This window comes from Orcinus orca, chromosome 6, assembly GCF_937001465.1.
Source record: "Orcinus orca chromosome 6, mOrcOrc1.1, whole genome shotgun sequence".
NCBI classification, from domain to species: Eukaryota; Metazoa; Chordata; class Mammalia; order Artiodactyla; family Delphinidae; genus Orcinus; species Orcinus orca.
In genome coordinates, this window is record NC_064564.1 from 33,440,185 (window position 1) to 33,452,675 (window position 12,491).

Sequence of the window (12,491 nt, forward strand, 5' to 3'; positions counted from 1 at the left end):
CAGAGAACCAGATGTTAAATATTTACCAGCACACCACTGATTACAGGGATGCAATCAATACAATTCTGACTCTGAGAAACTATTTGGACAAATGACCCAGCTTTTTCAACAAATAAATTGCAAGAAAATTAATAAAAAAGAAGACACGTAGATTGAAAGCGACTTAAGGGTAATCAAGATAGTTTGATATTGGCAGAACAATGGAACAGACTATAGAGAAATAGGCCCACACATACATGGGCGATTGATTTTCAAATAATGGTTTTCAGTATGCTGGAATAACTAGACATGCATATGCAAAAAAAAAAAGGAGGGAACGTCTATCCATACCTCACATTGTATATAAAAGTCAACTCAAAATGGACCAAATGTTAATTTTTAAAAATGGATCATAGACCTAAATATAAAACCCAAAATTATAAAACTTATAGGAGAAAACATTTGTGGTATTAGGTTAGGAAAAGATTTCACACCAAAATCATGATCAATGAAAGAACTGATAAATTGAACTTCCTCAAAATTAAAAACTTCTGTTCTTCAAAAGACACTGTCAAGAGGGGACTTCCTGGGTGGTCCAGAGGGTAAGACTCCATGCTCCCAATGGAGGGGGCATGGGTTTGATCCCTGGTCGGGGAACTAGATCCAGCACGCAAGCTGCAACTAAGAAGCCTGCAGGCCGCAACTAAAGATCCCACATGCTGCAACGAAGATCCCATGTGCCGCAACTAAGACCTGGCACAGCCAAAATAAATAAATAAATATTTTTTAAAAAAGAAAAAGAAAATGGGTGGTCATCATTTAAAAAACAAAATGACACTGTCAAGAGAATAAAAAATCAGGCCACAGATTTGGAGAAAATATTTGCAAATCATGTATCTGATAGAGGACTTGAATGCAGAATATACGAAGAACTCTCAAAACTCAGTAATAAGAAAACAAACCAATTATAAAATGAGCAAATGATTTAAACAGACTACTAAAGAAGACATACAGATGGCAAATAACCCGTGAAGAGAGGCTCAACATCATTAGTCATTAGGGAAATGTAAATTAAAACCACAATGAGATATACACCTATTATAAGGCCGAAAAATTAAAAACTGGAACAACCACTTTGAAAATGAGTTTGGCAGTTTCTAGAAAAGTTACATAAACACCTGCCATTTCACTCAGGAGAAATGAAAATATATATCTACAGAAAGGCACACACAGAAATGTTCATAGTAGCTTTATTTATAATAGCAAAAACTGTAAACCCACATGATCATCATCAGGCAGATGGATAAACAAATAGTGGTCTATCTGTAAAATGGAATATTGCTCAACAATAAATAGGAAGGAACTACTGAAACACTCAACAACCTGAATGAATCTTAAAATATGCATGCTCAGTGAAAGAATATAGACAAAAAAAGAATACAAAAAGAATACATGCTGTATGCTTCCATTTATATAAAATTATAGCAATTGCAAACTAATCTTTAATGACAAAAAAGTAGATCACTGGTTGCCTGGGGGAAAGGGGCGGGATGGAGGGATTACAAAGGGACACAAGGAAACTGTTTGGGTTGATAGATGTGCTCATTATTTTTATTGTTTATGGATTTCAAACTTGTAAAACTGTACATTCCAAATATGTGCTGTTTATTGGATTTGGATTGTATCTCAATAAAACTGTTTTTAAAAGAGATGTAAGAAACATAAAAATTAAAATGTATATTTCAATATTAATTCAAACAAATAAGTTGTTTTAAAAAAAGATTTTGAGATAATCAGGGAAACTGACAAACTGCCTAGATATTTAATGATAAGGAATTGTTAAAAAATTTTAGATGGGATAATGATATTCCAGTTATGTTTTTTTTTTTTTTTGCGGTACGTGGGCCTCTCACTGTTGTGGCCTCTCCCATTGCGGAGCACGGGCTCCGGACGCACAGGCTCAGCGGCAATGGCTCACGGGCCCAGCCGCTCTGCGGCATGTGGGATCTTCCCGAACCGGGGCACGAACCCGTGTCCCCTGCATCGGCAGGCGGACTCTCAACCACTGTGCCACCAGGGAAGCCCCCAGTTATGGTTTTTTTAAAGGAAGTCTTTTAGATATAACATTCTGAAACATTTTTGGATAATATATAATATATCCTGGAGGTAGAGGAAGTGGGTAGAGAAATATATGAAACAAGAATGACCATGATTTGATAACAGTTTAGCTGAATAACTTACTTGGAGTTTCAATATACTATTCTTATTTTATATACATTTTTTCTGTAACTTTTAACAAAAAGAGCTAAAAATAAAGAAATATTAAGGAATCATGAGGGTTTCTGTAGCCTGCTTGTGATAGAATTAAGAAATCTGTGGCACCGATGCTATGAATTTGATTCTTTCTTAACTAAGATAACCTAATAGAAGTTAATAAATTCCAAAAAGTTCAATAAGAACAGATTTTGTGTTAAGACCACAAAAGAAGTACTTTTTGTCTGCTTGTTTTCTTAAAAAATATATCTAGGGCTTTATATATATATAAACATAAACAACTAGAAAAAGTAGAAGGCATGTAAGAAATGCAGCCCTGAAGTGACACAGCCACCCAAAATAAAGCAAATAGTGCAGTTCAGAATAGAGAATCTGCCACAAGTGATTCCATCCATGAAAGTGATCAGCCTGACACCCTTTACTCAGATGTGCCTCATTTGAAGGTGTTCTTACAGATGCCCCCATGCATTCTCCTTTATCACCTGCCATTTCAACAAGCCATTTTGGGAGCAGTATAAAATCACCAAGGACAGGCTCCTTAATTTCATTGCCTATTGACCAAAAATAATTATAAAAAACACACTCTAAACAAACAAAACACATTCTATGACAGTTCTGTAAGGCAGATTCCATTTCCCATTTGAATCAGCTCTGAACGTAGTTTTTACTGCCGTTTTAGCAAAGACTGGATATTCAACAGGAAGAGATATAGCTAATTCTCAGTTCCAGGAAGGACTAATGCAAGTATATTTCTAACAGTTATAAAAGCAACATAACTGCTATCACTCTAAATTTAACAATTCCCTTTTGAGTAATTCAAAGACCTTTACAGTTCTTGGTTTATCAGGTGGGCCAAAGAGTGCCTTTGGTATTTTAAGTAAAAATAAAAGACACATTTTTCATTTTCCCCAAGAACTTTATTGAACAACGTATTCACGCTTTTGTTCCACTACTTTCTGCCATTTTCCAGGCAATTTCATAAGTCCAAAACTTTTTATCTCTTTGCGCAAAGAACTGTTCCAGGTGCCTTTTATAGTCTTCCAGGGAATTGAATTTTTTTCCATTAAGAGAATTTTGTAAAGACCAAAATAGATGGAAATGCGAAGGTGTAATGTCTGGTGAATATAGCGGATGAATCAGAACTTCCCAGACAAGCTGTAACAGTTTTTGCCTGGTCATCAAAGAAACATGTGGTCTTGAGTTATACTGATGGAAGATTATGCGTTTTCTGTTGACTAATTCTGGACGCTTTTCAACTGGGTGCAGCTTTCAGTTGGTCTAATTGGGAGCAGTATTTGTTGGAATTAATCGTTTGGTTTTCTGGAAGTTCATAATAGAGGACTCCCTTCTGATCCCACAATATACACAACATCACCTTCTTTCGATGAAGACCGGCCTTTGGTGGTTGGTGGTAGTTCATTTTGTGTGCCCCACGATCTCTTCCATTCCACATTGTTGTACAGTATACACTTTTCATCTCCTGTCACAATTTTTTTTTAATTAATTAATTTATTTTTGGCTGCGTTGTGTCTTCGTTGCTGTTGGGTGCAGGCCTTCTCTAGTTGCAGCGAGCGGGGGCTACTCTTCATTGCAGTGCACGGGCTTCTCATTGCGGTGGCTTCTCTTGCTGCGGAGCACAGGCTCTAGGCACACGGGCTGCAGTAGTTGTGGCTCGCGGGCTCTAGAGCACAGGCTCAGTAGTTGTGGTGCACTGGCTTAGTTGCTCCGCGGCATGTGGGATCTTCCCAGACCAGGGCTTGAACCCGTGTCCCCTACATTGGCAGGTGGGTTCTTAACCACTGTGCCACCAGGGAAGTCCCCAACAATTTGTTTTAAAAACGGAGTGTTTTCATTACATTTCAGTAGAGAATCGCATGCAGAAATAGGGTCAGGAAGGTTTTTCTCGTTTATGTGGAATCCAAACGTCAAAGTGATTCACATAATCAAGCTGGTGCAAATGATTTTCAACGTTTGATTTGGATTCTTTAAGTATGTCGGCTATCTCCCACGTGGCATAACATTGATTGCTCTCAATTATTGTTTTGATTTGATCGCTATCAATTTCAACTGGTCTACCGAACTGTGGAGCTTTGTCCAGCGAGAAATCTCCAGCACGAAACTTTGCAAACCACTTTTGACACATTTGATCAGTCACAGCACCTTCTCCATACACTGCACAAATCTTTTTGTGCATTTCAGTTGCGTTTTTACCTTTCTTGAAAGAATAAAGTATAATATGCCGAAAATGTTGTTTTTCTTCCATATTCAGTATTAAAAAGGCTACACAAAAATTCACCAATTTTTATGTCTTTTTTAAATGTATGCTGATATGACAGCTGTCACATACAATGTAACAAAATTGTTTCCAGTGAAGTTAAAGACAACTAAGTGCTACTAGAGCCATCTTACAGAAGAAACCAAATGAAACTTTTGGCCCACCCAATATGATAAAAAATTTTTGGAGAGAATTTTTCATCAAAACTGCTCATAGGTATAAGTCATCAAATCTATGACTTGTAATGTGAACAATGCTGTACGCAGATTTGATAATTATACATTTTGTTTCTAAATGAGTAAAATTACAGAAGAAATTTTAACAACAGTTATCTTTTTTAACAACAGTTTTAGCAACAGTTATCTTTATGTAGAAATAAATGGGATAATAATGCTAATATTTACTGTATGTTTACTAGGTGCCAGATGCTATTCAAAGTGCTTTACATTAATTTGCTCATGATAATTAATGCCACAAGTTAGTTAAAATTAACAGCTCTGGGCTTCCCTGGTGGCACAGTGGTTGAGAGTCTGCCTGCCGATGCTGGGGACACGGGTTCATGCCCCGGTCCGGGAAGATCCCACATGCCGCAGAGTGGCTGGGCCCGTGAGCCATGGCTGCTGAGCCTGCGTGTCCGGAGCCTGTGCTCCGCAACGGAAGAGGCCGCAGCAGTGAGAGGCCCGTGTACCGCAAAAAAAAAAAAAAAATTAACAGCTCCATTTTACAGGTAAGAAAATCAAGGAGACAGGTTATACAACTAACAAATAAATGAAAGAGCCAAATTTCATATCCATTCATTCTACCTCCAAAGCCCGCATTTAACCTCTGTGCTATTTAGGGAATAAGATGGCAGAAAAAATGCTTAGATGGAAGATAGTCAAGATATGGACAGAGGAAGCATACAAATCATCAATTCAAATGTCCAAACTTCCATTCAGGCAATACTTTTTCACCTGAATGAAAATGTGCAGTGAATCAAGGAAAGTGGGTTCTAGAAATAAAACTTTACTCACTGAATACTTAACTGCGGCAAGTGGATCTAACCTAACATGTAAATAATACCTCCTACTTCCTTCCAAAGTACTGAAAGGGTGACTTCCCTGGTGGTCCAGTGGTAAAGAATCCGCCTTCCAATGCAGGGGATGTGGGTTTGATCCCTGGTCAGGGAACTAAGATCCCACATGCCACAGGGCAACTAAGCCCGCGCACCACAACTACTAAGCTTGTGCACCTCAAGGAGAGAGCCCGTGTGCCGCAAATTACAGAGCCCACACATTCTGGAACCCGTGCGCCACAACTACAGAGCCCATGTGCCCTGGAGCCCGTGCACCACAACTAGAGAGAAAACCCAAGTGCCTCAACTAGAGAGAAGTTCGAGCGCTGCAACGAAGAGACCATGCACCACAATGAAAGATCCCACGTGCTGCAACTAAGACCCTACGCAGCCAAAAAAGTAATAAAAGAAAAAAAGTACTGAAAGGGAAGTGAATTTCATGATAAACTTGGAGCTCCTCATAAATTTGCAATAAAAATTTTAAAGAGCTGTGGTCCTGCTTTAAGAAGACTCAGTACATAACAATCTTCATTGTCTAAGCAAATACCCTTGGAAACAAAGTGCAAAATATTTCATTGCAGATATTTTTTAATAATGCTTCCTCACCATTCTCTTTTCATAGAGTTAAATTTTTAAGGATGGAAGGGAGTTGCTGATCTATGTTACTTAATAGGAAATCCTCAGTGATCCCGGCAGCTCTTCCCCTGATTACAGAACCACCTTCTCCCATTTGCAGTTCTTAATAGCAAGTTAGTCTAAATGGCACTTTTAAACATTCCTACCATTCAGTACAGTTAACAACATGAATGTCTGTGCCACAATACCTGGTTCAAATTCTGGCTCTGACACTTACTACAAGTTGTTTAACCTGTATGTCTCAGCATTAGAATAGGAACAGTACCTTCTCCTTCCCAGGCAGCAAAGGGTTAAATGAGTTAAGCCATAGACTCATTTAGAACAGTTCCTGGCACACAAGAAATGCTCAATAAATGTTAGACTTACTCTTAAAGCAAAACAGGAAACGGTCACAGGTATTCTTGGACATTAGAACACCACGTGACAAGAAACATGTAATACTTCTGTAATGAAACGAAGAAGGAAGGGCATAGCACATGTAACTGTCGACAAAATGTGTCCAATTTGAGGAAAATGTATGTACTTTGGGTTGCAGGTTTGAAAATAAGCAAGGGTACATTAAATTCACCTACCAAGAAGTTCTAAACCAAGAGTTGCACTAAATATGCATTCTGGCTGAACGCCGAAAGCTTGGGTGTTAGATCAATATCCCGACAAAGCCAAGATCAGAGGGCATCTCCGTCCTAGAATGCATATACAAGCCTAATTTTGAAATTATAAAAAACTGTAATTGTATTACTAGAAATGTGAGTAATAATTTTAAAATGTGACAAGGCAGTGCAGAAACAAGAACTTCTCAGTGCGGTTGGTCACTAGACTGCAGCTGCGGTGCACTGCAGCTCCTGCAATTTTAACTGGATGCTCACTGTTCAGCACGTTCAGCAGAGGGAGAGAGATTTGCTGACTAGCTCCACTAGGATACTGCAGACAATGAGACGGCCAACGAAATCATCAAGTATTATTTTGTCTTTCAAAATAACTGATTAATTGAAAGAATTATTTTGTCTAATATTATGAATGCTAGAGTACCTCAATCAATTCCAAAGATTATAATTATGCTATAATTTACTCTCTATTATTCTGCTTTATATTACCTGAATTTGGATAAATGGTTTACTGGCTCAAAAAGGATCCAATTTTTCCTGAAGGTATCTAGTTAACTCACTTCTTAACATTCATATACACTGTTGATCTATTTTCTTAGTTAACTTACTGTCTAAATGTTCATATTAATCTATTTCTTTAATTAAATACATTACTTAGTTGTTTTGAATAGTAAAGTAACAGCTTTCACAATCATCAATCGTAGCACTTTACTCTTGTAATAAGTAACAATAATAATAGTAGGTATTTATACAGCGCTAACTACATGCCAGGCCCCACTCTACATGAAACACACGCACACCCAACCAATCCTTATAACAGCCTTCTGATGTAGGTGTTATTATTATCCCCATTTTACAGATGAAGAGAACTGAGGCACAGAAAGATTAAATAACTTAGCCAAACTAGTAAATGGAAGAGCTGGGATTTGAACCCAGAACACTGGCTCAGAGTCTCTGCTCTTAAGCATTGCCTCTTCTCAGCTGAAGGATGAGTAAGAGTTAAATAAATAGGTGAAGGGTGAAGGGAGTGTGGAGGAGAGGTACAGAAACACAAGAATACAGCACTTGCAAAAGCTCTTTGGCAGGTGTGGCATAGGAGCTGGAGAAAGGTGCTTGGGGACATGAAATAAGGGCCACATGGTGAACCTGGAGAAGGCACAGGAGTGGTTGAACTTGAGGGCTCTTCATGGGCCAGACCATGCAGGACTGTGCAGGTCAGGGCAAGGGACAGAAAAAGGACAGAAAGCCACTGGGGGGAGGGTCTTACTCGAGGGGTGGGGGCACGATGATCAGAATGGCAGTGTGAAAGCCACTTTGGTGTGAAACGGGTGGGTTGGTAGAATGTGAGAATGCAAGGAACCCCATTAGGAGCTCTGGTGAGAGAGCAGATAGCAGTAGCAGAGACTATGATGGTGAGTGGAGATGGCAGATATAAAAGAGTACAAATCCTCAGGGCATGGTGACAGATTGGATTTTGAGGAGACAGTGGGTCAAGAAGAAGGAAATCTCAAGAATGACTCCTAGGTTTCTGGTTTGTGCAACTGGATGAATGGCGATGCTGTTCCGCAAAACAGAAACACCTAATGAGGGTGGGGGCTTGTGGACCTCAGTCCTGGCCACACTGAGCATGAGGTGCATTTGGGATGCCCACGGGGAGGTGTCTAGGAGGCAGATGGACACATGGGCCTGGAGTCCATGTTGAAGGTTGGAGCCAGAGGTATATATTCTGGAGTCAGGGGATAAATGATAATTCAAGCTGCAGGAGTGCATGAGACCCTATAAAGAGACACTAGACACGGAGAAGAGGGCCTAAGGCAGAGCCCTGAAGAACTCAACATTTTAAAAGAGCGGAAAGGCAAGGATGAGTCTGCAAAGGAGGAACTGAGCAGCAGAAAGCAAGCCAGAAGAATGCAGAAACCAATGGGAGGTTGTGGTTAAGAGGAAATCAACACAGGCATACCTTGTGGTATTGAACTTCACAGATTCTGCCTTTTTAACATATTGAATATCTGTGGCAGCCCTGCGTTGGGCAAGTCTAGCAGCACCATTTTCCCAACAGCATTTGCTCACTTGACGTCTCTGTGTCACATTTTGGTAATTCTCGAAATATTTCAAACTTTTTCATTATTATTATATTTGTCATGGTGATCTGTGACCAATGATACAAAGATGTTACTATTGTAATTGTTTTGGGTTGCCACTAACTGCACCCACATAAGACAGTGAACATAATCAATAAATGTTGTATGTGTTCTGACTGCTCCACTAACTGGCCTTCCCATCTCTGTCCCTCTTCTGGGGCCTCCCTATTCCCTGAGACACAACAGTATTGACATTAGGCCAGTTAATAACCCTATAATGGCCTCTCAGTGTTCAAATGAAAGGAAGAGTCAGTCAATATGGCAAACTTCATTGCTGTCTTTATTTTAAGAAACTGCACAGTCACCCCAACCTTTAGCAACCACCACCCTCATCAGTCAGCAGTCATCATCAAGGCAAGACCCTCCACCAGCAAGAAGATTATGACTCATTGAAGGCTGAGATGATAAATATGTTAAAAAGGTTAGTGTCTTTAGCCATAAAGTATTTTTAAATTAAGGTATGTATACTGCTTTTTTTAGACATAATGCTATTGCACACTTAATAGACTACAGTACAGTCTAAACATAACTTTTATATGTACTGGGAAACCAAAAAAATCATGTGATTCACTTTATTGTGATATTCACTTTATTGAGGTGGTCTGGAATCAAACCCACAATATCTCTGAGGTATGCCTGTAAAGTCAAATGTTCTGAGAGGTCAAGGAAGATGCAGACCGAAACATCTGTTAGGTCTGGAGACATGTGGTGACTGTTTCAGAAGGGCAATGAGGACAAAGCCAGACCTGGAGTGAAGTGAGGATGAAGTGAAGGGGAGGAAATGAAGAAAGAATGCACATAACCCCGAAAAAGGCAGCTGAATGTGAATGTAGGGGCAACGAGAGGCTTTTAACAGGAGAGATTGAGCGCAGATAAAATGTTGATAAGAAGACCAGAGCTGGGAGGAAGGAAGTGAGTATGCCTAAAAATGAAGGAGCTAACTGATAGTGAGATTTCTCTGAAGTCAGTAGGAAATGGGATCCAAACACTGGAGAGGCTGGTGGAGGGATGGGGCCTCTATTTTACCACAAGGGAAGAAGCCCAGGAGGCAGGTGCAGGCAGGTTTGTACCTTTGAGAGTGGTGTAATTTCTCTGTGACAAAGGAGGCCAAGTTGTACCCAGAAAATGAAAGAGGAGGTGTGGGTGTCAGAAGGATGGAAGAAGGGGAAAGTGGAGGGCAATGTCAGGGCTCTGAAGGGACAAGAAGCACTGAACCAGTGATTGTAATGGGGGGGGGGGGGGGAAGAGCGAATCCAAGAAATGGGCATTGCTGGGCAGTGTTGAGAGCTCATTTCAGAATGTGGTGATGGGGAATTTACAGGGGTTCCCATCAGCCCTGCTGAGTATCTTGCAGTGCTCAGCCTGTGGATGCAGGCAGAAAGAAGGCAGATGGCTACCGGTTGTCCAGGAGGTGGGTGCATTTGCTAGCAAGGTACTCATAGACCCAAGGGGCAAGGGAGTTTAAAGCCTTGGCAAGGGTGCTACAGATGGACCAGGGAACTAAGCTCCATGAAGAAAAGAGGAAGGAGGGACCGGGAGAGAATAAAGGGACAAAAGATAGGGGTCCTGAGGAAAGAGAGACTAGTCACAGTACAGGCTTCTGATGGAAAACAAGTTGTAGGCACAGGACAGAATACTTGAATGCAACCCATTAATTATCATTAATAATCATTCATTAGATGATTTGAACTATTAATTAGTTTGATTATTCATTAACACGTTAAGAAGATAACCCTCTGTGATATGACGAAAGGCTGAGCTTCCTCTTCTATGAAGACCTCTTATAAATCTTTAAGAAAAAGACCAACAACCCAATGGGGAAAATGAATGAAATACCCACTTGGCTGGCGATTCCTCCTCCAGGGGGCCCAGGGACTCCTCCACCACTGTGGTCTCTTCCATGGGGGCAGTCGGGTCCATGTCACTGCAAAGCAGCAAGAACCACTCTAGTCACACAAATCTGTTTACATCAATGCCCTTACATATTCAAGACAGAAAAAAACACATTTCAATGTCCTTTTTCTTAAGTAAACATCCCTCAAGGAATTAACATGTACATACAGGTAATCCACATCAAAATAAAAAAGAGGAAGAAAAATGCTCTTAATTGCTAATCCATATAAATTATTTCAAAAGTGTGAAAAGTACTTTGAGAAATACAAGTTTCCATGAATGGCCTAAAATTAAAAACAGATTGTAAAGGACCAGAACAATTATTCAAACTCTTATTATACTAGGAAATTCCAAATATTAACAGGGGCCATAAAAATTTTCAACCTGTGTTAAATGACTTAAAATAGATAAGAATATGCCATTGCAAACTTTAGAAAATGGCAAGAAAGTGGAAACATTCCACAAAAAGGAATGTGTAGGATTACAAACAAGCTGGTGATAACCATACCAGAAAAATAAGGCTTTGAAACATCAATTTACATACCATCACATCTAAATACATAATCTACAGATTAGAAATTACAGCACAGTGAAAAACACTTTGAATTTTAAATACATAATCTTAAATCTTTTATGTTGATATTAATCCTATCTGAACATTACTTTTAAAAAAGTACCAGCAAAAGAAATTTCATTCTCAGGAAAATGCTAAAATTGGTCAATATAATAGAAATATTTTACACTGTACATTCAGAACCCAGCACTTTTTCATCCCCAGTTCAGGAAAAATCTTCATAAAATTAGTTTTTTTTTTAAATAAACATAAATTGGGCTTCCCTGGTGGCGCAGTGGTTGAGAGTCCATCTGCCGATGCAGGGGACACGGGTTCCTGCCTGGTCCGGGAAGATCCCACATGCCGCGGAGCGGCTGGGCCCGTGAGCCATGGCCACTGAGCCTGCGTGTCAGGAGCCTGTGCTCCGCAACGGGAGAGGCCACAACAGTGAGAGGCCCGCGTATCGCAAAAAATAAATAAATAAATTTTAAAAATAAACAAACAGAAATTGAACTATAATGAAATAGAGTTTTTACATTAAAAGTATTTTAATTCTCAACTCAAAGCCATTGTTATCAACTTTTTAAAAAACTCAGTTTTCCAACACAAAATTTGAATAAATAATTTTTACTTTTAAAAAAGGTCCGAAATCAAATGTTCTCCCTGTTTGGAAGGACATCCCTGCTGCTCTGCCTGGCAGAAGTCCTTTAACAAAAGCAGCCTCTACACATCAGCATGACCCTCGTGGGTCATGGGAGTTTTTAGCATCCAGGAGTCTAGCAGCAGTGGCAGTGCTGTATTACTCCAACTTTCTCTTTATTCCCTTGGCCATGTCATAAACCAAGGGGATAAAAACATGGATTCACTGACAGTTCATAGCTTTCAACAATTAAAAATCATAAAAGGGCTATAACGATATAAGGGAAGAAAAAAGAAGCAGAATACAAAACAAATATGAACTGACAGTTCATAGCTTTCAACAATTAAAAATCATAAAAGGGCTATAACGATATAGGGGAAGAAAAAAGAAGCAGAATACAAAACAAATATGAACTGACAGTTCATAGCTTTCAACAATTAA

General features: G+C 39.5%; 1 protein-coding gene across 1 annotated transcript in view; it reads right to left on the bottom strand.

The window, feature by feature from the left end:
- HABP4 (hyaluronan binding protein 4) overlaps positions 1 to 12,491 on the bottom strand; it is a 36,736-nt gene that overhangs the window by 10,551 nt on the left and 13,694 nt on the right. The window contains exon 5 of the mRNA XM_004283027.4: positions 10,805 to 10,888. Within this exon, the coding sequence (XP_004283075.1) occupies positions 10,805 to 10,888 (84 nt within the window). The remainder of the gene's footprint in view (positions 1 to 10,804; positions 10,889 to 12,491) is intronic.